Source organism: Manis javanica, chromosome 4, assembly GCF_040802235.1.
Source record: "Manis javanica isolate MJ-LG chromosome 4, MJ_LKY, whole genome shotgun sequence".
NCBI classification, from domain to species: domain Eukaryota; kingdom Metazoa; phylum Chordata; class Mammalia; order Pholidota; family Manidae; genus Manis; species Manis javanica.
In genome coordinates, this window is record NC_133159.1 from 101,502,694 (window position 1) to 101,530,036 (window position 27,343).

At 44.9% G+C, this 27,343-nt stretch overlaps 1 protein-coding gene across 1 annotated transcript in view; it reads left to right on the forward strand.

The window, feature by feature from the left end:
* The window catches only part of PTGFRN (prostaglandin F2 receptor inhibitor), an 83,144-nt gene extending 56,318 nt beyond the window's left edge, over nucleotides 1-26,826 (forward strand). Inside the window, exons 5-9 of the mRNA XM_037021104.2 lie at nucleotides 5,476-5,901; nucleotides 10,394-10,813; nucleotides 17,408-17,515; nucleotides 21,634-21,939; nucleotides 23,425-26,826. Coding sequence (XP_036876999.2) covers nucleotides 5,476-5,901; nucleotides 10,394-10,813; nucleotides 17,408-17,515; nucleotides 21,634-21,939; nucleotides 23,425-23,591 — 1,427 coding nt within the window. The 3' untranslated portion in view covers nucleotides 23,592-26,826. The remainder of the gene's footprint in view (nucleotides 1-5,475; nucleotides 5,902-10,393; nucleotides 10,814-17,407; nucleotides 17,516-21,633; nucleotides 21,940-23,424) is intronic.
* The last annotated feature ends 517 nt before the right edge of the window (nucleotides 26,827-27,343 follow it).

Consider the following 27,343-nt stretch of genomic DNA (forward strand, 5'->3'; position numbering starts at 1 on the left):
CTTAACTCCTCTGGGCTTTGGGGTTTCCCCCCCTTTTGAAAATGTACATGAAAAAAGTACGTGTCTCAAGGTTGTTATGAAGAATAAGTGAGAATGTAAGGAAAGTGCATAGCATGCCTGGCATGTAGAAAATCCTCAATAAATGCCAGTTGTTACTGTTAACCGTTGTAAAATGGGGATGACAGTACTTTTTCCTTATGGAATTGTTGTGCAAGTAAAAGCAGGTGATCTATGTGAAAACCTCCCATTCAGGTCCCTGTACACAGCAGGCACAGTGTATCTGCTTTTGCAGATTAGCCAATGATTCAAAAAGCTTTTCGTTGTTTTGAAAGTTAAAATGGAGTTTAATGACCTGTATTCAGAAACACAGCCTTTCTTTCGGAGGCAGGGGTTTGCGGTAGTGGAGGCCGGAGCTTCAGGAGGTGGTACGTGTTATGAGCATATGCTATCCTGGGAGCCAGATTAGCAAGCAGACCCCTGCTTCTGAAAATGTTAGCACCGTGGTGCTTACTCAGGCCTCAGTATTCTGTGAAAGGGCTGACAATGTGGGTGGGTTGTCTGTGTTTAGCTTTTTGGAATAGAACTTTACAAAGAAATTTACACAGAAGCAGAAAGATCCACCAGTTTCACTAATTATCAATATTTTGCTAATCATATTTCATCTCCCTTCCCTCAGACACATACACACACACACACTTTTCTTCTGGAAGAGTTTAAGGCACATCCCAGACATCATGTCATCTTGCCATTAAATACTTTAACTGATAGGCACATTAAAAATGTTTAACTGATAGTCATTTTAAAAACATAACTGCCATTGCATTCTTAGCTGATTTCTTAATGAGATCAGGCAGAATATAGCAGTAATCAGTAGTGGAATGCTTATGCCAAAAATGAGCATTTTTATGCAAAATATTCTATTTAGTCCAATTCAGCCAGTATGTTAATATCTTGTATGTACAAGGCACTGCGTGCATAGCACATAGAGGTGAGTAAGGTAGGCAGTCCCTGATTCTGCGAAGAGCCCTTTAGACGATCCAGAAGACATACATATAAATACCCAAAGTTCAAGGCAGTGTTCAAATAAAATCCTTAGAGGACAGAGAGGCTGCCAGGTGGTAAGGTCTGTGAATGTTTTTTGAATAAGAAGTAGTGGTGTGACAGGCCAAGTGAGTTCAAAGGAGGCATTCTCAGGTTGGAAAGGCTACGTGGAAGAGATGTATGCATGATGGACCTTGAGAAACAAGCACAATCTCTGCAGGCAGTGTTTAAAATTGTAAAACAACAATAAAGGACAACTTTCACACAGGCGCCAAAATTAAAGCAATTAAAAACCCACCTGTGCTGGTACCGTCCCGACACAGTGGAGCCGTGTCTCTGGGAGGACAAGTGTAAGTCCACCGACAAGGCAGGTGGATAGTTCAGATGGCCTTTGGACATCCTTTAAGTCACTAAACCAGCCCCTTGTCTTCCCAGGCTGATAATCCAGTTGTTTTTGTTTGTCTCTGCATTAAGGTTCTCCTCACTGGGGCCTAAGGTTTAGTTTTAACAGAGAATGAGGAGACCAATCTGTCAAAGAAGAAGTTGTCCTCCCCTGCCAAGGTGGGATTCCTGACTAGGTGCCCACTTCTGCGACTCCCCCTACTCTCCTGTCTCTACTTTTGAATACATAGGATTTAAACTGATTCATTTGGAGGAAGGAGTAAAATGGGAGAATCTGCTCATTTATTCAACTAACTGAGCAGGAGTCCCAGGTTCCCAGGTGCTGAGGTGGAGGGAACAGAGGAAGGCAGGCAGGAAGCCTGGAAGCAGAAGAGGTGACTAGGGAGTGGTGATAGCTGTCACCCGGATGGATTCTAGCATCTGTGCAAGAAAGCAGTGGGTGGTGAGGCTGGACAAATAGGTTAGACTCACATTGTGGAGGGCTGGGGAGTGTGTTTCTAACTTAGTAGGTGACAGCAAAGGCCACAGAGGTGTACTGAGTAGGTGGCCTGGTGGTTGTGTCAGCCTAGAGGTGGGCTGGGAGGGAGAAGTGGAAGAGACACTGAGGAGGTAGAATGTGTGAGACTTAGGAGCCTCGGGGTGGACAGTCGGAGATAGCACACATTGCATGGGGACCAGGAGAATGAATGGTGGGTGTGGCAACAGAACAGTAATTGAAAAGAGGAAATGGCCATGTTTGTTTGAAGTGCGACTTTCACTCTGTGTGTGTGTGTGTGTGTCTGTGTATGTGTGTGTCTGTGTAAGAGATGTATGTATATTGGCAGAGGTCAGTGGGGAGTGAGGTGAATGAGGTCACCAGTGTGCTATGCCAGAGATGCTGTGCAGACCCAGACAGAGATGCCTGGAACACAGCTTTGTGACTGTGCTTGGGCTCTGGAGCCCGAGGACCAGATGGGTCCAGAGCAGGGAAACAGCTGGGTTCCGGGGTCCAGAGAATAAGGTGAGGGGCCAGACCAAGGGGTAGGAGGGGGAGAGGGCTGCTCTGGCAGTCAGTGCCAGGGCTGGTTTTGGCCCTTCCCCACGTGTTCCATGGTCTGACCGCTAATGGCCACTGCCTCTCTCCCGTCTTGAGGTAACTCTAAGAGCTTTCGTTTTCAGAATGCTGCTTTGGAAGAGTAAGCTCAGAATGGAGGCAGGCCACGAAGGATTGAAGTGTTTACTGTTAGGGTCAGTCATCAGTCAGGAGGCAGGGTGCAGTTTGGGTTGTCCTGGTCGCAGGCCAAGTCTGGCCCACTGGGAGCCACCCACCTGGTCAGATCCCTGTGGCATTACCGTAGCAGTGTCAGTGCCAGTCTTGACATCCAGGGTTCCTAAAGGGCGTCACATCAGTCAGTGGTAGTTATTCAATACTGAGCTCAGAACACAGGAAGTTTGGTTCATCAGAGAGATGAGGATGTACTTAAAAGTGGTAGAAAGGGTAGAGTGTTGGATTTCTATCTGCCACTTTTGAACTGTATGGGCACATTATTAATTTCTTTAGAGCTCTGCCTCCCCAGGTATGAAATGGGAATGGGGAATAATAGTTCACAAGTAAGTGTGTGCCTGTGTATGTTTATGTATATGTGCACACACATGCATAAACCAGTTGGGTCCAGAGCTGCACCAGTCCAAGCACTTTTATATATATTTTAACTCTTAATTCTCACAGTAACATTATGGGGTAGTTACTGTTATTATCCCTGTCTTACAAATAAGTACCAGACAGTGAGTAACCTGACCAAGGTTACACAGCAAGTAACGGCAGAGCTGGGATCTGAGCAGAGCCTGACTCCGGAGCCAGCTGGCTCTTCACCACTGCTCTTTGCTGCCTCAGTTTGCTGTTCAGGTTAATGTGGTGACACAGGCGAAGGGTCCTCACACCATGCTGGACATGGAGCTGGGGCTCCCTCAGTGATGGTGCCTGCTGCTGCTCGGGGCGGATGCTTGGTGGTGGTGCACCCTTGTTCCATCCTGATGAGGCTGAGCGCAGTGGGATGGTGCTGTAGGCACATCCGGCTCAAGTCTGTCCCTCCCGCAGTGACGGGCCTGCTGGTTCTCATCTGCACCTGAGTTGCGGTGCCAGAAGCCGACATGAGAAAGGGTTGGAAACTTTGGATGTGGGCTAATTCAGTAGTTATGTGCACGCAGTGGTGCAAATACATCTCCATGCTGTTTGTTCCACAGTCAGCTGTTGCTTGAGAGGCAGTGGGTTGCATTAGCTCTCTGCCCAGGAGGCAGGAAACCCCCAGCTGTATGACTTTGCACACTCACCTGGGAAATGAGGAGGCAGGGGGAGGTTCTCACAGCCTGCGGTGTTTCTCTGCAGTGTCCACCTCACGGCAGGGTGTGCCTATGGGAGGGCAGGGCCTCTGGGTTAACTTTATATGGCACAGGTTCCAACCTCACTTGCAATTAAATGTTTGTGAAGATGACATTTAAGGGAATTAAGATTTTAAGTTCTTTCCATTTCCTGGTTGCTGAATCATTCTTGGAGAAGTCATGATGTTACACATTTCATTAGAAGTGTAAATCACAAAAGAACAGTTCCTTGACCTCAGCAGTTTATAATCTGAATGAGTCATAAATAAAAGCTGTGTTAAATAAAACCGAACCATTTGATTGAGGTGATGTGAATAAAGATAGTGCTGGCAATGGAAAGCTCTCTTTAGGTAGAATAAGTTTTCTCCTAGCAGGCCAAGTGCTACAAAAGAAAAATGTAGCCTTTTCTAAAAGCCTTAGCACTGAGGCAGCAAACCTTTATTGAGTGCCACTGCATACAAGGCTGTGCATTTGGAGCTTGGGGACAAGGCTTTGAAGCAAGGAGTAGTGACAGTGGGATGGCTGCTATGCAGGAGCACCTGCACAGCCAGTGGGAGCTCAGAGAACTGGCTGTCACGCTAGGGGCCTAGAAAGGAGGAGGTTACACTGAAGCACAAGTTTGTGGGTCAGTCAGGAGCAGAGGGCTACCACACACAGGCCTCCACAGAGGTGTGAAGCTGTGGTGACTGGAGACACATGGAGGGGCAGGGCTGGGGGCTGGTGGTGGTGGTGGGAGAGGAGAGATGGTGACAAAGGGGTTTCAGTACCGGCTCCTTGGCAAGTGTGGACAAGGGCCTTGGGGTCCCTGAAGACGGAAATGTGGAGCTAGAGAAAGATGAAATTGATGCAGCGAACCTCAGGAAGGAGGGTTTTTGTTCACATGGAAAATAGCAAGGACTGTGATGGTGGCAGGGCCACTTGGAGAGTGCTGGCTGTCCTCCCACGCCTGGGGGAGTCCGTACCACAGGGAGGGGGAGTGCTCTGTGCTGGAGCCGGGATCACCACGCGCTGGCCTCATGGCTGCCAGGCCTGCATGGTGGCTTACACGTGACAAGGAAAGAACCATTCGGGGCTTTGAGGATAGTGATGTTTATTGACCACTGAACACAGATTCGGTGCAAAAAGTCAGAGAACTGATAAAGTGAGGGAGGATAAGAACAGATGGGGGGATGATGACTGTGGGCCTTGCATGTGGGGCATGTCCACAGATGGCAGGAGCCCGGACCTCAGTGGGGATCGGTCTCAAGTGCAGGACTGTGCTCTGGGTTCGGGTTTCCCTGTGGTGCTGCACAGGGGCTTTAGAGGTCTGTGGGCGCTGCTTGTCATTCCAGAGAAAATCCTGGCAGAGAGTGGACACTCCTCAGAGACTCTAACCTCCTGGGGAGAGGGACAGCAGACCCCAGCCCTGTAGAGAGACTCTCATCAGGGACATCTGGCTTCTGGCCTTGGGAGGTTTTCTCGGGGGGCATAGTGGGGGGAGTGTTGTACAAGTTCTGCGTGACAAACACCACAATCTTCCCATCCAATGCCAAGACCTTCATTTCTATCACCGTAGTCAGTATGACAGGCACGTAGTTATCTGGGTGGGAGCAATAGCTGTCTCACCCTTTTGCTAATTCTTGGAATGTTGCTCTGTCTAATATTTTTATCCTGGCCCCTCTCTCTTTTGTTCAGAACCAGACTATCAGGTGTACCTGAACGCCTCTAAGGTGCCTGAGTTCTCAGATGACCTCACCGAGCTGGAATGCCGGATAGTAGAGGCAAAGGGGCCAGAGGCTAGTGTCCGTTTCACAGTTTCCTGGTACTACAGGATGAACTGGCGCAGTGATGATGTGGTAGCCAGCGAACTTCTTGCAGTCATGAACGGGGACTGGACCCTGAAATATGGGGACAGGAGCAAGCAACGGGCCCAGGACGGAGACTTTATTTTTTCTAAGGAACATACAGATATGTTCAGTTTCCGAATTCAAAGGACTACAGAGGAGGACAGAGGCAATTATTATTGTGTGGTGTCTGCCTGGACCAAACAGCGTAATGACAGCTGGGTGAAGAGCAAGGATGTCTTCTCCAAACCTGTAAACATATTTTGGGCATCAGAAGGTAGGTGCTTTGTTCTTGCTTGTTGATGGCTTTGTTTTGTGTTGGCTGACATCATCCGGCTGCACATGGTACCTGGTGTCCAACTGCCCTGCATTTACAGGTTTCCCTTTACACTAGGAATCCAAGAAATGCATGCTCACTGACAACTGCCCTTACCTACAGCCTGAACCTCTTTAACAGGGTGATGCTGGGCAGGGAATGTCCTGATGAGGGAGTGGCTTCGGTCGGTGGTGGCAGATCATATTGGTGCTCACAGTGGGCCTGGAGTAAGCCGCTGACACTTGCTCCACTGGGTGCTCTGAACGTCAACAGGCCTTTGGGGCTTTGTCTGTATCCATGACTTTCTGCTGGATGCGGGCACATTTAAGTGCCGCAGAGTGGGCGGACAGCCACAGGCCATTGTTGGGTCAATCATGCATTCAGAGAGATTTTTTCTTGAGAGAAGTGACAAGAATTTAAGGGAAGAAACATTTGTGGTGCATCTCCTCCTGAAAGCGCAGAGCTCTGCCTCTCCTGGAACCTCAGACTCATCAAGTCTTTTATTGCTGCTCTGATCTGCCACTACAGGGAGCCCAGGCCTCCTAGTTGCCCTTCGTGCCCCGGATATGCCCCCTACATGCCTCTATTGACTCCTTCCCTCTTCCTATATCGCCAGGCCCCAAACAGGGCTTCTAGAACTCAGCAGAGTCCCCTGTTTGCTGCAACTCATCTGTGCAAATGCCTTTCTCCTTTTACACTGAACATGCGCCCCCTCGTTCCCCCCTGAGGACCTCCTCCCCCTGGAGTTCCCCTGAGAGGTGGTGCTTTCTTCCCACACTCCACGTACAACTGGGTCTAGGAGGGCAGGTGCCTTCCTTGTCCCCCACTGCCGCTTCTCGACCCTTTTCTCTCCTCCCTAAAACCATCTTGCCTCCAATCTCATGTCATCAGCTCATACCATCTCCTCTCATGGTCTGTTGACTCCTCAGTCCTCCTCCTTCATCCTCGGAAGGCATTAACTTTTGTCTGGCAGCCCTTCTCTCCAGCACTCCTGTCTTGCTAGCTTCACTATCCCTGTAGAGAGCTGGCTTGCACTTTGGCTGCCTGTTGGAGTCACCCAACGAGGTTTAAAAAATACTGATGCTTGAGTCCCACCAGAGATTCTCTCTTAATTGGCCTGAGGGTGTATATAGTCTGGGCACTAGGATTTTTAATTGCTCCCAAGAAGGTTCTCCTGTGCAGCCTAGGTTGTGACCCTGATGTAGGTAAACCTTTCACTCCCAGTCCCTGGTATTCCTTCTGTTCTTCCTGTCCTCTGTCGTGTTTTGGTCTTTCCCTCCCATGCTTATGCCCTACACTAGACCATCTCAGTTTTCTGCTCACTGAAAGCCCTCCATACTCTCAATTCCAAGCATCTTACTCTTTAAATATATGTCCTGTTTTTCTAGATCACTCCCTCTAGTACTCCAACATCAACCCTTCATCCCTAGCACCTTGGGCTGACAGTGACAGTCCATTAATCCTACTGTTTGAGTTTCTTTCATTCCCATTGTGCCTTCACTTCTGTTCCATAGAGTGGCCTGTTTGCCTGGGATAGCCCAGTCTACAACTGTCCTCCTGTGTCATTTTTAATGACACCCTCTTTCATCCTTAGATATGTCCAGAGGTGGGAGGTAGGATAAGATACGTAGTCACTGTACTGTCCCCTAGCTTCAATTCCTAGTCAGTCATAATTGCTGCCTTGCCCCACTCTCGGTGTGTCCAATACTCCAGCTAAAACACAGCCCAGTTCAAGGCAACCTTCTGCGACCTCCCTACCTGCATTTGCAGAGCTGAATGTGGTTGGATAAAAACATGTAAACATGTTGACTGGCTTCACTTTAAATCTGTGATCACTTATGTCAGGTGGCCCTCACCGCTGCCTGGGGGTCATGCTGCATTTCCCTAATCTGGGTTCTTCCCTTCTCTCCAAAATGATTCTTGCATACTTCCCTCTGAAAACCTCATCCAGCCTCACTCTCAGCTGTTGGTCCTGCTTTCTGTTCCCCTAAAAAACCAGAAACAATTAAAGGAGTATTTCCACACACCACCCCAGCGGCCGAGCCCACATTGCTCAGCCTCATGTCCTAGCAGAGGCCGGCCTCTCACCGCCAGGCAGGTGGCTCCCTCCCCGATGTCTTTGGTGTCTCTCTCTTGAACCTTCTCTGCTGGCCTAAACATACTGTTAGACCTTCTGTTTTCTGGGATTTTTAAAAAAACTAATCTTGATCTCACTTCCCCCTTCCTCTTTCTGCTCCCCCTCTCTCTTGCTCACCTGTTACTCTCTCTTTCCTTTGTAGCCATATATTTTATTTATCTGTACTTGATGTCTCCAGTTTCTCTCTTCCCATTCTCACGGGTACCCACTTTATCTTTTGCCCCCTGCCCATGGTAAGATCACTAGTGATTGATGACATGTTGCAAAGTCCAGTGGTTAGTCGTCTGACGTGGAGCAGGATTTAACACAGATGAAGGTTCCCTCCTCCTGGAATACTTTGGTTTCTCCTGGGATTGTGGGGTGCATCCCTCCCAGGCTTTCCTCCAGTCTCATGGCTCTGCCTTCTGAGCTTCCTTTGCTGCTTGCCCTTCATTCTCCTGACCCTCAAACATCAGACTGACTCAGGACATAGTTCTTGGATTTCTTTTCTACTATCTTCACTCCCTTGGTAATTTCCTCTTATCTCATGAATTGAAATAATACCACCTGTACACTAGTGACTCCCAAATTTATATTTCTACCCTCAACCTCTTTCCAAAACTCCAGACTCAATATTGTATTGCTTTCTTTCCACTTGTCTAATGGGATCTCAAACTTCTGTTAAAATGTTGCTTCCAGTCTTCCCTCAATCTTCTCTGACACCTTTGTTGTTCAGTCCAAAACCTTCGTCCTTAATTCATTCTTCAAAATTGATTTCTCACTTTTCATGCACACTGTCACCAAGCCACCATCATGTTTTGCCTGGATTATATCACCAGCCTTATAGCTGGTCTCCTTGCTTCTGCCCTTGCAAGTGGCAGCTAGAGCCATCTTGTTAAAGCGTAAGCCAGATCACGAAACTCCTCTGCCCTACTCCTCAGAGCCGCCCCATGTCACTCAGAACAGAAGCGCAGAGTCCTCTCATTGGCCCTGGGCACCCCCATCCTTAGCCTCCCCAGCACTGGCTCTGTTTCAGCCACCTTGCCTTCCCCTGCGTCCGCAGATACATGAGGCGTGCCTCTCTGCCTCACAGCCTTCTGCCTGGTGCTCCCTCTGCCTGGAGTGCTGTTTCCTAGATGGGTACAGGGTTTATTCCCTCACCCCCTTAGGTCCTGGATGCCTTCTCAGGGAAGCTGTCCCTGGCCACTCTAAAACTGTGACACCCCCTGCCCCCAACCTTTTATCTTCTTTCCCTGTTTTATTTCCTCTTAAACACTTATCACCATCAGTGATTATCAACCATATGTCTTCCTCCACTAGCACGCACAGCGAGGGTTTACTGTGGCAGCCCTGGGGCCTGGGCTAGTAAGTACTGAGATTGCCAAGCTCAGAGGAGAACCGGGCAAGAACATGGGCTGTTCAATGGAACCTCAGCAGTCAGTGATCCTGCAGACACCATAACATACGTGTTCTGCTAATAGGTTTGGGGAGCAGCTATTCCCAAAAAACCCAATGTAAAAGTTTCATTTTTTAACTGGACAGACTATAGAATTAATGATTTCAGTAAAGGATCAAAAGAATGTGTTTAATTTATTTATTCATCCATCCAACAAATACTTGAGTACCTTTCAAGTAAGTGCCTGGCATTAAGCTCTTCTAACATAGATGTCTTATAATGTGTATATGCTTAGGGATTAATTTTTGACAGATAATTTGGAGGAGTCACTCCCTTAAATCTAGTGTACTATAGACACTTGCTCAAAAGTGTGAAACAGCATCTGCGGAGATGCCTAGGTTTGCAGGTGTGTGCTCCAGTCACTTTAGTAATAATCTGCTCTGTAATGTTACCATCGTATGATTAAACAGAGAGGACCCATTTCTTCCTTGCTTTACTCTTCCAAGCAGACCGGTTAAGCTAAGGGTACTTTCCTTGCACCCAGCAGAACCTCAGAGGAGGAGAAGCAGTTGGCATTGCTTAGAGCCTGACTTGGGTTTGTATTCAGCCATGTCTCCCCAGTTCAGTACTACAGTACTCACATCCTGAGGGCACCAGCGGATTCTCACTGTGGGTGAAACTCAGCAAGGACTTGATGAAAATCCTTAAAGCCAGATTCTCACCTGTTGGCTGCCTCTTCCCTCAAACCCATTAAATCATTCAGACTGCTCTGCTTCATCCAGCGGAGTGGTTTGCAGCCTGCTTACAGATACACATGATTTTCTTTCTCAGTTTCTAGAAAGAAAGCTGCTATTGTGTGGCATTTTGCAAGTACATTCCCCTTTCCTTGTTGCTGTGCTTTCAGATGCATATTCATTTTCACTACTGGTGCTTCATTCTAGATTCTGTGCTTGTGGTGAAGGCGAGGCAGCTAAAGCCCTTCTTTGCTGCAGGAAATACATTTGAGATGACTTGTAAAGTGTCTTCCAAGAATATTAAGTCGCCACGCTACTCTGTTCTCATCACCGCTGAGAAGCCTGTCGGGGACCTGTCCAGTCCCAATGAAACGAAGTACATCATCTCCCTGGACCAGGATTCTGTGGTGAAGCTGGAGAACTGGACAGATGCATCGCGAGTGGATGGTGTTGTGTTAGAGAAAGTGCAGGAAGATGAATTTCGCTATCGAATGTATCAAACTCAGGTCTCAGATGCAGGGCTGTACCGCTGCATGGTGACAGCCTGGTCTCCTGTCAGGGGCAGCCTGTGGCGAGAAGCAGCAACCAGTCTCTCCAATCCTATTGAGATAGACTTCCAGACCACAGGTGAGCAGGGAACCCTGTTGAATCATAGACTGAACTCAAAGAGACCCTGGGGTTTTGATCCAATGGCTTCATTTCTTTAACTGCTTTATTGAGATATAATTCACACGCCATATAATTTACCCAAGTAAAGGATGTGATTCAATGGTTTTCTGTTTATTTACACAATTGTGCAAGCATCACCACAATCGTAGAACATTTAATTACACATCAAAGAAATCCTACATCCCTTAGCTGACATCCCTTCAATCCCCACCCATTCAGCCTCTTATTCCCCAGCAACTACCAGTCTTTCTGTCTCTGTAAACTTGCTTATTCTAGACATTTCACATTAATGGGATATAATATGTGATCTTCATGCCTGGCTTTCCATTTAACGTAATGTTTTCAAGGGTCATCTGTGTTTTTGTGTCTTTAATGAATTCACTTTATCTTTAGTAGGTAAATATTTTTATGCTAAAAGGCAGAAAGGTTCCCCTTTTTTTTAATGGCATAGGTACATGTTCTTATATACAAATATTTCTTACTCATCTGTGTAATTCATTAAGCTTTTCTGATGAACCTATGTGTGTGTATGTTTCAGCATATAGATGTATAAAAGCTTTTGATACCTAGTCTTATTTAGAATAGCAAGGTGAAGGATCATTTATATATTCAATACTGAATGTTTTCACTAAATCTTGGATTCCAGTTAGAAGTTTCTGAATGTGTAAATTCATACTCACCTGTAAAAAATTCAAGTTTTAACTGAATCATTTTAATGAGTGCAAGATATTTGTTGAACTACCATTTATGTTAAACTAGGTCTTCATAAAGTTTGTTTTCATTATTTTGTACTATTATAGCCTTTAATAGTATATAGTGAAATAATCTTCTGGCATCTTTTAATCTCTTAACCTTTAGATTAATAAAGAGTAAATACTGATTTAGGCCCTTAGATTTTAAAAGAGCAGAGAAACCACAGGTCTTTTTCACTATATATCTGCTTGGTTTTTAATAACAGCTTTATTGGGAAAGAAAGCTTTATTGTTTAATAACAGCTTTATTAACATACCATAAAGTTCACCCATTTCAAGTATACAATTCAGTCATTTTTAGTATATTTGGAGTTGGGCAACCCTCTACAGTACCTAATTCCAGAACATTTGAATCACTCCAACAAACTGTACCCATTAGTAGTCACTCCCATCCCCCCACCCCTAATCCCTGGCAACCACTAATGTACTTTCTTTCCAGATTTGCCTTTTTGGGACATTTCATATGAATTGAATCATCTAATGATCAATGGACCTACCATGACCATTTAGCATAATATTTCCAAGGTCCATCCATGTTATCAATACTTTATTCCTTTGTATGGCTGAGTATTACTACATAGTATGGATATATCACATTTTGTTTCTCCATTCATCCAAGTTGATGGACATTTAAATTGTTTCCTCCTTTCGGCTATTATGAATACTGTTGACAGAAACATTAGTTTACTAGTTTTCATTTCTTACTTACAAGTGATAGTGAGTCATATGGTAACTGCTTAGCTCTTTGAGGAAATGCCAGACTGTTTTTCAAAGCAGCTACACCATTTTATATTCCTACCAGCAGTGAGGATTCTGACATCTCCATAATCTCCCTAAACCCTGTTATTCTCCATCTTTTTGATTATAGCCAACCTAGTATAGCAGGTGTGAAGTAGTAATTCACTGTGGTTTTAATTTGCATTTCCCTTATGACTACTGATGTTGAGCATTTTTTCATGTAATTACTGGTCATCTGTGTATTTTCTCTAGAGAAGTGTCTATTCAAATCATTGGCCCATTTCAAAATTGAGTTGTCTTTTTATTGTTGACTAGTAGTTTTCATGGAATCTGGATACAAGTCCCTTAACAGATATGTGATTTGGAAATATCTTCTTCTATTTGTTGGGTAGTCTTTTCACTTTCTTAAGTGTCCTTGAATCACCTAAGTTTTTAATTTTTATGAATTCCAATTTATTTTCCTTTTTGTTGCTTATGTTTCTAGTGTCATATCTAAGAAACCATTGACTAATGCAAGGTTGTGAAGATATACTCTTTTGTTTTCTCTAAGAGTTTTACAGTTTTAGCTCTTACATTTAGGGCTCTGATCCATTTTGAGTTAATTGTTGTGTGTGGTATAAGGAAGGGATCCAGTTTTACTCTTGTGGATGAATACCCAGCTGTCCTAGTGCCATTTCTTTGAAAAATGTATTCTTTCCCCCTTTGACTTGTCTAGGCACACTTGTTTTTCTGGATTCTCAGTTCTACCGCACTGATTTGTACATCTGTTTCTATACCATACATGTTGTTTGATTAGTACAGCTTCGTAGGAAGTTTTGAAATCAAGAAGAATGAGCCTTTGAACTTTGTTCTTTTTCAAGATTGTTTGGGCTATTGTGATTCTTTGCATTTCTATATGAATCTTAGGATCAGCCTATTAATTTCTGCAAAATACAGCTGGGACTTTGATGGAGATCGTGTTGAATCTGTAGGTCACTTTGGAGAATATTGCTGTCAAACAATACTGTCATCCGACCCATGAGCAGGGGGTGTTTTCCCATTTATTTGGGTCTTCTTGAATTTATGTTAGTGGTGTTCTCAAGTTTTCAGTGTACAAATCTTGAACTTCCTTCATTAAATTTATCCTAAGTATTTTTATTTTTTTGATGCCATTGTAAATGGAATTACTTTCTTTTTTCCCTTTTCGGGTTGTTTATTACCAGTACACAGAAATAACTGATTTTTATATATTGATCTTGTATCTTGCAACCTTCTGAACTTGTTTATTAGCTTTAATAGTTTCCTAGTTGATTCCTTAGGACTTTTTTATTTAGAAGATCATGTTCTCTATGAAGAAAGACAGTTTTACTTCTTCCTTTCCAAACTGAATATACCTTCTATTCCTTTTTCTTGCCCAGTTGCCCTGGTCGGTCCTCTAGTGCAATGTTGATAGTAGTGACACAAGTGTACATCCTTGTCTTGTTCCTGATCTTAAGGGGAAAGTGTTCAGTCCTTCACCATTTAGTTTGTGGTAGCTGTGGGTTTTTTATAGATGCCTTTCGTTGAGTTAGGGGAGCTTCTTTTTCATTCCTGGTTTGTTGAGTGCTTTTACCGTGAAGAGGTGTTCGGTGTTGTGAAATGCTTTTGTTGTGTCTATTGAGATTCAGATGGTTGTGTGGTTTTTGTCCTTTATGTGTGTGGCTGTTTTACTGTCTAGGAGTTTATCTTGTTTTACCTTTATTATTTGATATTTCTTTAAACCTGTTATGGGGGGAAGGAGAGATATAAAAATCTTTTCTATTTCTGGGTAAGGAATGGGTATTGAATCTGTTTATCCAGTCTTTACATTCCAGTATAAGAGATAAAGTCACTGTAGCTTCCAGGTTGAATAGATGGCTGAAAGTTTTTATTTTATTTAGTCCATGGAGTTGTCGTGGCCAGCTTAATTAAGAGAAGCTGCCATCAACTCCAGCACCCAGCACAATGCCATGTCCATAAATTGACAATACTGAAGAGCCTTCACTTCTTAAAAATCAGTGCACCGTAAGACACATATAACAAAGAGGTCCTTCCTGGTGTCCACCTTTCTGTGCCCAGGTTTCAGGACACTTGCCTTTTGGTATGAGGACTCTGTTTCCCAACATCCCTACTGAGCCATAAATTTTACTGACTCAAAGTGTTGGGGGAGGGGGGAAATATGGTTTAAATGTGATGGTGTTAAAAATTTTGGACTTTTAAAAGAAGAATAAAATTTCCTTAGTAGAGAATATTTGAAAATTTAGTAAGGCAGAAAGAAGGAAAACAGAATCACCCCATAATTCTACATTTTTTTGTGTTGTTTGTCTTCCTAGAATTTTTTCTTTCCATGTTTTTTCATGACTGACTTTGAGATAAGGCTGCGTATATAATTTTATGACCTGCTTCCCCCTCCCCCACCCAACCTTCAACATTATATAAGATAAGCATTTTCCCTGTTATAGTGAGTTTTAGGTAAATTCCAACTTTAACGACTACCCCTACAAGAACTGGGTTAACTGTTACCCTAACCATTACACGCACGGGGTCTGCAGGTTGGGCTTTCACAAAGAACTGCCGTTTACAGCCTTCTTTTATGGTCTGGAGCTGGACCGTGGTTTTTCAGTGTTTGTATTTAAAAGCTAAGTGGCCCATGTATTCTCTGCAGACTAGGAATTGGGGGATATCTAGCGACTGTTTGTTCTCTTAAGTTCTCTGTGCCATAGTCTGTCATCGGTAAAGTTAACCAGACAGATCCCCTCACAAAACAGCATTTCCACAGAAATTGATGATAATAAAAATATTTCTAAGCCTGGGATAATGACCCACATTAACAGTGAGTTGTTGGTTTCATTAGAAATGAAAATCCACTGCTGTGAATAGTTCACAATGAAGGTCTTTTCCCAGATCCTTGTCTGCACAGTGAGCCATAGCACAAATTCTTTGTTGTGCCCACAGACATAGCCACTAGGGGACATGAGAACTTGTAACTTGTGATCTAGAAGGCATTTTGGTTTTGGGGGGGGATATAAAGAAAAGAAAGTGAATTTTGTGCAAATTAGGTAGGTCTTTCTTTGCTGTTTCAAATTAAGTACATAGAAACCTAAACCCATTATTAGGATCTCTTTATGTTTTATCATTTCATGTTCCTTGGAAGGAGCCTAGACACTTTTAAGAAAGCCCCTTAGCGTAATTCTACTTTATAACCATGAAATTTCTAGTCAGAGAATAAAAATGTGGTCCCCTTTCTCACTGTAGTTGCTACTAACTTGTACTCAAAGATGGCCATATATGGCACAAAGTACCCCTCATTCATTATCATTGAGCCAACACAGAGCAACTGACTTAATCCTTCCCCAGCTCACTGCTGAAGCTGATCAAAGCCAGGTGGTAAGGACCTGCGGAAATCGTGGCTGAGAGCTGAGTTCACTGAAGAACAGGGCATCCAGAATTAGGTCAGGTTCCTTGCCATTCTGTTATGTTCTCTACCTGCTGCAGTTCAGTGCCCTCCTGCTGCTCTCTGGCTGATGTGAATTCTCAGCAGAACCTACCCATGGCCTACAGCCCCTTCACCTTTCCCCAGCAAAATGCAGATGACTCATGTAATTGTGTTAGGAAAGCAATCTGATGAGTTCTTCTTACTCTTCTGGTTGAAATGAAAGTATAGCATTTTCAGTTCTTTGCCTCATTGGTTTGCATGACCTTCTATACTTTTTCTCACAGTCATTTCTCATGTAAGGGGGGGAAAGTACATTTTCCTTTTTGGTAATCTAATTTACGAGGTAGGAACACTTTTACTCTTAGCTTCTAATGAGCTTCAGAATCCGGGTCCAGGGCTATTTATCTTTGCTTCCTAGGAAACCCAAGGGAAATCCATAGCGTTAGTATTCTGGAAACTTCTTCAGGTTTGCCTATTCTTAGATATTAGAAATTGAGAAAAGGTGGTAAATATTGGGCTCTTAGAATTAGGTTGGCCTGAAGCTATGTAATATAGTCACCTAAAAGTGAACCATAAAGGGTTTGAAAAAAAAGTATAGTACCTACCACCTCTCTCTGCCTAACAAGAGGCTAGGAGCCACAGATTTCTTCCACACAAGGTATACTTTTCAAAAAATTTTAATGAATCACGTACTTGTGCCTTATAATCAAATAGCAAGATAATAATTATGTCTACAATCAAATGCATCCAACCGACTCTGTGGTAAATACTATTAAATTCCAGCACTAAATTCTCTTTATGTGTCCAGTCTTTATACTTCATATTGTGTTGCTCATATGTGCTCATTACCTTACAACTCAAAAACCTGCAGGGAGCAGGTGGTACTGTGAGGAGTTAGCATGGTTTGGGTAGAAATAGCTGGTCTTTGGAAGAAGGAAAGGGACCTTATTTAAAGTAAACTAGATGTTAAGGGAGTGTTCTCAGGAAGGTGTGCAAGCCCAGTCCGATCTGGTAGTTTTTTAAAGGAATATTCATGCTGTCCAGGCTGCCTCAATTTCCTCCCCCAATATACAAGAATCAGAACCATCTTTCAGTGCTCCCACCATCCATTATAGAAATGTTGTCATGTCTGTCTCTTGACTGCCTTTCAGGCTTTTAACAGCAGGGCCCCTATCCCCAGCACCCCGCACGATGAGGCCACCCGCTCCACCAGCACCAAAAGCGCACTGATTCAGTCCTCATACCTCTGATCTTCCCACCCTGGCCTGCAAGTGAATCACATTTCCCAAACCAGAAACAACCTAGGCTGTAGCATGGGGGGAGCTGGGGTGGACTTCAAAGGAGACTGGTTGTCAGCAGAGAAGAGGTAAAGGAAAAGCCAGAAGCAAAAGTAATTCTTTAGGAAGAAGGGCATTTTGGTTGTAATGTGAAGATAAAGCTCACTTGGATGTGCCTAATGCATGTGTCTCTCAGAGTGGTAAAAAGGCAGCCTTACAATACCTCCTGTTTGTGAGTTTCTAGCCCAGTTCCCAGGGAACGGAGCCACATTGAGATGCCCTTTAGAGTGCCAAGAATGTAATTTAAACAGAAGTGTGAAAGAGAATAATCCAGCACATCACTTCCTTCCAGGTCCTGTATTTAATGCCTCTGTGCATTCAAACACACCATCAGTCATCCGGGGAGATCTAATCAAATTGTTTTGTATCATCACTGTTGAAGGAACAGCACTGGATCCAGGTACTACTCTCCACCCCTTCTTCTCCATGTTGTTTTTTGTAAATGTTTCTTATATCATCCCTACTATGGTACACAGATATGGAGGCCAAGGATTGGGTTGTCTGTTTATCCCCCAACTGCCTAGCTCAGTACTTTGTACTCACTAGATGTCTAATAAATACTTGTTGATGGGCCCATCTATCTGTTAAATGATGTGGAAACATATCTGCAAGTTTGAATCTGCATTGTCTAGATGGTCCATGGGCTCCCCTGGGGCTGATTCAAGCTGGTTTGAAATCCACTGCAGAGTCCAGCTCCTTCATTTGTCTTTCATTCATCTGTTCACTCAGATACTTGTTGCACTCCTTTTATATCCAGGTGCTGTTCTAGATGTGGGGAATGGGGGAGGGATCAAAATGCTCCAAGTCTGCCTTCTTGGAGCCTGCAACCTAGTTAAGGAAACAGAGAAGAAAGAAATCACCATATAATCTAATACCAGGTAGCAATTAACTCTATGAAGAAATAGAGAGCAAAAGAGTAGCAAGTGACCAGGGTTGCTATTGGATTTTAAGTTCTTGGTAATGTTTGTAAATCTGTTCTTTGCAGAAAACAATAGCATTGCTAGCAGGATGCCTAAGACTTGTGGGTCATCAGCCTTATACCTTTTCTTCTTGGCACACTTCAGTGACCAGTGGATGTTCCTTGTCTTACTCTTAGAACTTCGGGGTTTAAAAGAACACAAAATGCCCATGGGGTGTGTTTGTTGCTGAGCAGGACTATGCCCACCTCTACCTTCTAACGACCATGGAGAACCAGACTCACTGCCTGGGGACAGCCCTTCTCTCCTCTCATGCTTTGGCTGGAGGCATCTTTGTACTGCACACCCCATCACAGGCAGAGCCATGGCCTCTCCCAGATGCATCTCCTGATGCTACATTGTACAGGGTTCACAAAGTTCCATGTGGCGAGCACTGGACATGTGGCCCTGTGGTCGAAATAGGAAGCAGATTTTCATTCCATGTTAAAGTTCAAGTTATAAGCAAAGTGAGGGTGGCCTATAGTGAAACCAGCCTGGACACTGCAAGCAGGAGCCTGGACAGAGCTCCTGTTGAAGGGTAGAGGTCTGGATGGCTGCCACCCTGGGTCTAGCTCCTGCAGAACCTCCAGTTGAGATTCAGTGGCAACCGGTACAGGGTCAGCAAATATTTTCTGTAAAGGACCCAGGTAGGAAGTATTTTTGGCTTTACAAGCCAGATGGTTTATTTACAAAAACAGGTGGTGGGCTGGATTTGGCCTGGGCTATAGGTTACTGATCCTTGGACTCATTGATTGATAGCAAAATTGATGCTGAGAGGGAACCTGAACATGGTTGACCTTTAGAGATAGGAAAAAAGGAGAAGAGTTTGTGGAAGATGTAAGGAAAGAAAAAGAAAGAAACCCACCCAGACCAGCAGAGCTGATTAGCTCTGCTCTCGGGGCTACAGAATGAGGAGCCTTGGTCCTGCATGAGCTGCACAGTGGATCGAAAGCAGAGCTGGACTCGAAGGTGGAAAAAGCAAGGCACAAGTACAAGAGGCTGCCAGGGAAAGAGGAGCAAAAGCCTTTCCAAAAGTTGGACCCATTTTTACCCTTAAAGTGCACCGAGGAAATATACACAAACAAATCATTTAAATGCTCTTTCTCTTTTAATGGGTCACCATTTGTGCCCTTAATATAAAAATCTTCTCCAGGGTAAATGCATAAGCTATAGGTAGCTGTTCCATAGGCCACAATTTTCTAGAACTTTTGGGCTGTGTGGGTGGAAGATTCCAAATAATTAAATTTAATGTAATTGAGTTTTTCCTCATTCATTCTTTGGACTGTGAAGCACTCCTATTTTGGAAAGGACATGTAAGTGGGCCGAGGGCCAAGGCACTTCTGTGCCAAGGTAGGGGAATGGATTGGGGTAGGTCATGGCCTTTTAGAGGTGGTGTTGTAGGTCAGGTTCTCTAGAAGCAAAGCCTGAGAGAAGCATGCAAAGAATTGAAGATGTGCTCTTAGGAGAAGATGGTGAGGGAGGGAAGAAATAGGTAATGCAGGGAAATGTGTGAATTCAAAACAAGTCCAACTGCCCCTGGGAAGCTCTAGAACATGGGATGCACCACGGAGTGTAGTGTCCTTGAGGTCAGGGACTGGGCTGTTGCATCCCCTCAGTCACTCATTGTCCTTAGGCTCAGTGGCAAGGGAGCAAGGGTGTTTCTTAACCTCCAGGAGGTGGCTTCTGTCAGCAAACGCCAGTCCTCTGGGGAAGGGTCCAGGTGTGAGAGCTTTACCAGCCAACACATGTAACAGCTGGGGGCTCAGCGCACCAGGTGGTCCGTGCGTGGCACTAAGAGTCTCTCCTGTAGGCAATAGTGCCCTTCCCATCAGCAGCAGCTATCTGTAGAAAGCATGTGTGTTGAACTGTGGAGACAGGGATGTTCATGGCAGCTAACTTGCACTGAGCACTTTACTGTGTTCCAGGTGCTGTTCTAAGCATTTTATAAAGACAGCTTAATCATGGGTTATGTTTATTTCCATATTACAGGTGAGGCAACTAAATCATAGTGAATTGAAATGACTCGTGTAGGTCACACAGCTAACAAGAGCTGGTGCTGGGGGTCCAGCTTAGGCGGCCTGGCCCTTCATGCTGGCCACAGCACCATGGGTCTCGGCAGGACTCAGGACTAGAGTTAGAATGTGGGCACAAGTAATGGGGACACAGCTGTGGCTTCTTGTCTTCGGTAACCACCCAGCCCCCGCAGGCCACAGACAGCAGCACTGAGCTCGAGTTTTCGCTGAGCACCTGACAGAGACCCAGGTGCCCACTCTGCCCTGGCACTGTGAGGGTAGGAGGATGTTACAGGACTCCGTCTTCCCCCAGGGAGTTGGTTTTCTTGGCAAGAGGTGACGTGTACACTGAGAACAACCAAATTTCATGCTGAAGTGCCACACTGGGTCCATGAGGAAAAAAGAAGGTATTTTGAGCATCAGTAGAAAGCTGTCATCCTATAGGTGGCGCTGAGATTTGCTGTGGCCCCTGTCATTTTTAGAGTGAGTTGAAACAGAATTATCATTTGGGTAAATTTATAGAAATCATTGCTTTTAGTTTTGCTTACATTCTTTTTTAACATGTAAGTGTCCGAATATAATTCATTCGCCTTATAATGTGCTTTTTGAGGTTATTAGTGTATTTTTACTAAGTGAATAAATGTTATTTTTTGTTTAACAAAGTTTTTGTTAACATTTACATAGAAAGCCTTCTAACACGAATTTAAGATCAAACAGGATTTGTGGCCTTGCAGGCCCTCTCGCCCACTGGATGAATCTCAGACCTGACACAGCTGGTGCTGGTTGGTAACAGTGAAAGGAAGAGGTCACAGGCTTATGACATGTGCTCCATTTTCACATTCCATGAGAATTACCACTGTGCCAAAGTCTTCTATCTGTTATGCCCGTATTAACTTATCTGACATTGCTAGAACCTTAATTTTGCAGAGTACTTCATGATTCAGCAGCAGCACTCTCTGGGACTGTTAAACCGTGTTCAGTTTTCTCAACTTGACATTCTTCTTCTCTTGTTTTGAACTTAAGCACTTATCTGGGGGGAGAAAAACCCACAGCGAACAATAAAATTTAAACTGTTTACAACTCTAAATTTTGTATGATTCACTTTATGCACATTTTGTTCCTTGAACTGAGTCCTTGCAGTCTTAGGTTCTTCTGCCTGATAAGGCAAAAGATCTTGCTTTCTTTAAGATTCAGACCATGCAGTGTCTCTACACACCAGCTTATACCTCATGTTCCCTGTAAGAAGGCAGCTTTTGGGTCTGACGCTTCTTCCTATGCCCCTCAGGCTGGGTGGTTGCATATCAGGGCTCAGAGAGTGGATGTGAGCTGGGTTAAGCTGTATGCTCTGCTGCTTCCTGGCCCTGTGACCTCAGACAAGGTATTTGCTCCCACCACAGACTGGGGATGTGATAATCCCTTCATCACAGGAGTCAGTGAGACCTAAGGCATGTAGAGCCATGCTGGCCCTTAGTGAGGCTACATACGTGTTAGCCATTTGTGGTGTTTCTGCCCTTGCACTTACCCCAGGGCTTTGGCTTGGTGACCCATAGATGACATGGCCTTCGATGTGTCCTGGTTTGCGGTCCACTCCTTTGGCCTGGACAAGGCTCCTGTCCTCCTGTCTGCGCTGGATCGGAAGGGGATTGTGAATACTGCTCAGAGAGCCTGGAGGAGTGGCCTCAGCCTGGAGCGCGTGAGCATGCTGGAATTCTTGCTGCAAGTGCATGGCTCTGAGGACCAGGACTTTGGCAACTATTTCTGTTCCGTGACTCCGTGGGTAAAGTCACCAACAGGTTCCTGGCAGAAGGAGGCAGAGATCTACTCCAAGCCCGTCTTCATAACTGTGAAGATGGATGGTGAGAATGACACGCAAATACTTCTCTCGGTGTCTGGGAAATGTATTCTCTCTGTGCTGTGCTGCAGGCGACAGAGTCCAGGTTTCCACCATTTGAGGAAAGTGCCACAGGCCAGCCTGCTTTCTCTCTGGACCTGGCCTGGACCAGGACCCAGAAAGAGCATAAGCAGCTCTTACTGTTTTCTCAGCTTTGGTATCGTGTGCTGAGAGCACCATCAGGAAATGATTTTTAAGACTTACTGGAAAGATTTTGGGTGCTTCCTATACATTCTATACAAACCCACTTTACTGTGTCCTAGAGCTGGCAGAGATTCTGCAGGCAGAGGGCAGAGAACAGTGTCAGGGAGGGTTCAGGTGCCCAGGCGAGGCTGTGAATGGGTCCCTGCCACTCTGGCTCTCCTGTAGGTTTTGCTTTTTGGAAAAGGGAGGCTCCTCCTAGTGTTATTAGTCCACGGGGGTTGCTCTTGGATTGTTGGCCCACCCCGACAATTGGGGTCAGACTCACTCGGTGGTCAGAGGGCCCCCTTCCCTACCCTCTGTTCTCTGAGCATCCCGGAAGAGAGGGAGTTGTTCCTTGGTTAATGAGAGACATGTTTTCTCTTCAAAAAGCTCAAAGAAGACTAAACATGAATTGAAAAAGCCCCATGGAGAGAATTAAAGTCCAGTGGCCTCCAAAGCTAGGTAGGAGCGTTATAGTGTGTCTCCCCAGCGATACATCAGTTTGGGGCCGACTAGAAATGGAATCCCAGCTCTTCCACAGAAGACTTAGCCTTTCTGATTCTTTATTCCCTCTCTTGTAAAATGGGATAATAATCTCTCATAGGGCTCTTGTGAAAAATAAACTGTATTAAATGTCAGACCCCCACCACAGCACCAGCAGCCGTCCGAGGAGGGTTGGTATTTATGAGGGAAAGTGACATGGGATTTGGGGATGTGCGGTCTGAATAGTGTTTATGCTTTCCGGAAACTTAGTCATTTATACCATATTTGCATCTTAGAAATTCCTTGCTTGAAGTAACTCCATATGAAAATCCAGATTTACCAAATAAGTAATGGAGTGATTATTCACTTCCCTATATAATTTACTATAGTGTTACTTAAAATAGCTCCCCTAGTACCCTTCAGTTATTTGATGCATAGAGTTGATTTACGTACAGTTTCTTTTTAAGGATGCATCTGCTGCTTGCATGTGTGGTGCCCTTATACTGACTTTTAAAAATCAATTTCCAGCCAAAAGCCTAAAAAGCAAGTTGACATTCAAGACATCAAATGAAATCTTACTTCCTTTTTTCCCCCCAACAGAATTGGGTGGGGCAATATTTGCTCATTTTTCGACAGATAGGCTGAGTTGTTCCTGTCTCAAGTACCGTGCTCGGTGCTGTATGCAGTGAAAGAGCTGCAATGCTGTGGGGAAGGGAGGTGGTGGTCTCCCTGGGGCCGTCCCCTTCACATCCTAACGTGGCTCCCTTTGACCTCTCCCTGCCAGTGCTGAATGCCTTCAAGTACCCACTGCTGATCGGTGTGGGCCTGTCCACCGTCATCGGGCTCCTGTCCTGCCTCATTGGATACTGCAGCTCCCACTGGTGTTGTAAGAAGGAGGTCCAGGAGACCAGGCGGGAGCGCCGCCGGCTCATGTCCATGGAGATGGACTAGGCCACAGCCTGGGAGGAGCCACGGCAGAGGGACAGTCCAGGAGCAAATTGTGCGAGAAGAGGACAGTGATACTTTAACGTGCAGTGTATTACACTAAAACCCAGTCCTCTCTAATCTCAGGTGGGACTTGGCGCTCCCTCTTTTCTGCATGTCAAGTTCTGAGCGTGGACATTTACCAGCACACGACTCTTCTTCCCACAGCACTTTCTGGTAGAACAATCGAGTGTGTGTTTTCCCAGCTGTGGCTTTTTAATGGTTAACCTTTGTCTGATTTTTTTCTCCTACTGGTTTATAGATGTCTCTGACTTGTATGTGTTTGTATCTTCTGTTCCAAAGGGTCGTGGTGAGGAAAGGGTGATGGCTTTCAGAGTTCTTTGTCTTGGGTGAGACTATAACTGCCCACTTGAGAGCTGGCCTCCGTGTTGGAGGTCTGTGTTGAGAGCTGCCAAATGCAGCCCTCTGCCCTGACCTCAAGACAACACAGACCTGTGCTGAAGGCTAATTTGTGGCTTTTACTACCCTACCCAGCCCCTATTTTCAGGGGTTTAGACTACATTTGAATTCTAAACTTGCAGTAGCAACTTTTTCTTATTGAACCCAAATGCTTTTTTTTCCTTCTCTGCCCCCTTTCCATTTATTTTGGGCTTGCTTTCTGTGAGAGTGCTGAAATGACGGCCCTGGCATCTAGAATTTGGCTCTCCACCAAGCACCTTATCTTGCCACCTTAGCCTTAAGAATGAATATGAAGAAAAATACACAGCCATCTCTGTCCAGGGCAGTAAGAAGGTCTGGTCTGTAAGGAGGAGGAGATTGGGATAAAGGAGAGGAACAGACACTCAGTCTGATAGTTCTGAGGCCACTGGCCCTCACAGGGCCCCCAGGAGAGCAGACCAGGGATCCTGGGAGTTAATTTTCTGTAGCTCATGCCAGGAGGGTCAGTGGTGCTCATTCGTCAGGCAGAAGAAGCCACCTCCATTCCTTCTCCTGCCATTGTGGAAGGCAAAGGCCTTCGCCACCAAGCACTGCTGAGGAACCCCCAGAAGCCCCATGTCCTTCACAGGCCACTTGGGCTTCTTACTGTTAAGGCGTGTTGCTGCATGCTAGACCGACTGACTTCATGGAGTCAGAAATTGCCTGGAAGAACCATGCTTTTTCTCTGACCTTTTCAGTCCTTCAAGTCTTCTTAAGATCCCCTGCAGGGGTTAGTGAGAAAGGGTATACTTTGTGGTATGTTTGCTTTCCCGTTAGGAACATGAATGAAACCCAGCAATTTATCACCATGTGAACAACCTACACAGTAGACCTGAGAGCAGTCCATTTTTCCCAGTTGCTTGGACCAGGAGTAGGACAGTGGACCAAAAGCAGTCTTTGCTCCCTGAAGTGTCTCACCCCTGCATTGCACTGGCCATTTGGAAGCATCCCAGTCGGGTTTTCTGACTCAAGCCCTCTATTCCAATCCTCTGTGTGTTTCTCCTGGCTCTGAAGGATCTAACACTGCTCTGTCTTCTGAAGGGAAAAAAGATTCATTTGTTTTGAGCAATAAAGTAATACAAAATGATGGCCATTCATGTGTGGCTCTTTGTCACAATGGCCCGGATGAGCCGTACTCCTCCCAGCTCACCATCCTCTCCTCCTCTTCCCTCATTCTGCTACCCTTGATTCCTTCTGCACTTACCACCGAGTCCCCCCTGGGAGGCATATTTCCACCTGGCTTTCCCTTTTTGTTGTGCCCATCAAGGGGAACCACTTGTGATAGAAACTCTAGACTCTAGAGCATGCGTGAGTAGAGGAAGAGGAGAGGGCTTTCATAGCACCAGATGAGGGTGTTTTCTACCTGTCATTGCCTAACTGCTATTTCAGAGGAGGTGGGTTACAGGTGATTGTGTAAAGGGGAATTAAAAGAGAGACACATATAAACAGGTGCTGTGTTAGTGACAGATAGTGCCCTCCAGGCCCACGCAGTTGTCACACTTACTAAAAGAAAATTCAGGATTATTGTAGCACAGGTCCTTCTTGGTAGAAGGAAGGTTACTTAGCTTTGGATGTGCCCAGGTGGCCCCAGGTATATGTAAAACCATGGATGAGTCACACCAGACACTTGGTAGTGGTAAAGGTGACATGTGCTCACACACTGTACCTTTTCCTTTCAAACTTACTGTAGTTCGAGGCTGAGGTTGTTAGGGCATTAATTCCAACCCCACCCTCTGTCCATGGGGCTAGTATGAAGTGGAAAGAAATCCCAGGACGTTGTATTAGGGACCTCATTCCTTCCAGGGACATAAACTTTCCTGGAATGTGTGTCCCTTTAAAAGTGTGAGATACAGTCTTGTACCAAATAGCGCTCCAAACAAAGTGCTCTTCTGGAACAAGCTCCTGCCAGAAGCACTGGTGTGAATGGAAGAAGGACGTAGCCACGATTCACACAGATGAAACTGTACTTCTTAACAAAAAGAAACTTTATGAAGTTTGGGTATTTTTTCCTAATCATAAACATATTCCCAGAAAGAGCCTAAGCTATGTTCAGTTAGAGGCCTCGAAATTAATTTAAATTGTTTACTTTATAATGTTTACATACACTTTTCACCTTTTTAAAAAAAGAAAAAACACAAACTCTGCTCTGACTTTTTAACAACTTTTCAGATTTTTCATGGGATAGTGGAACTCTGACTCACCAACTAGATTTAAATCTTAATTTAGAAATGTATTTATTTGTGTGTCCGCCACCCCCATCCTCATGGCTTTCCCTAAGATCTGGGAAAGGAGGCCCCTCCCACCCAAACCCTGTAGTTTTCCCTGGTGGCTCTTGCTTCTCGCTTTGCAGACTGCCTGCAGCCATGGCCTGACATCCGTGAGCCAAAGACTGAGCCTTTGTGGCAGGAATAATAAGCAATACTACACAACTTGCTACTTTCAGAAATTTTTTTTTTTTTAGCTGTGCCGATGACAACAGAGGAAGAAGGGAACTGGGATTTGGGTAAGTTCTCCTCTGCTGTTTGACCAAATTCTCAGTGATGGATATTGTGCGCAGATCACTAGGAGAAAAAAGTTGACTGACTTTCTTTTATAGCGTGGCACATAAGGATCTGCCAAATTTTATGTAGACAAAGAAAGGGTCTTGTGTATTTTTGTCCATATCCAATGTTATATGAACTAATTGTATTGTTTTATACTGTGACCACAAATATTATGCAATGCACCGTTGTTTTTTATTTCATTAAAGGAAGTTTAATTTAAATTGAAGTTGTGTGAGGAACTTGATATTGGCCTCTGTTCTCTTTTCATCCTCTGTATGAGGGATTGTGGCTTGATTCTAGTTGCAACTTTAGCACCTTCTGATCACTTTGAATCCTGTGAGAGTATTGTAGATTTTCACTAAAAATAGAAACAAATGGATTGAACAGGATTGATTTTGAAAGTCCCACCAAGTGGAAAGTTGAAGGCTAGGTTCCTGTGGCTTATGAAAGATCTCTTGGTCTTTCAGTGAATTCTCATGACCTCCTAGGCCTCCTGCATGAAAGGGGGAAGTTAAATGTTCCCTTCTGCAGGTGAGGAAACACACCAAAGCTCTGTGGCCATCCCGTGACTGGAACGGGAACGGCTGTTCTGACTCATGTCCCTGTCTGGAGCCACACTGGTCCAGAAGGTGCCAGCCCCTTGTAATATAAAACAGTGCTCTTCCCAGGCCACTGTCTTCAGGGGCGGGGACAGGAGGGAGCTCCAGGAACCCACTCTCTGCTAGCCCCTGGAGCAGC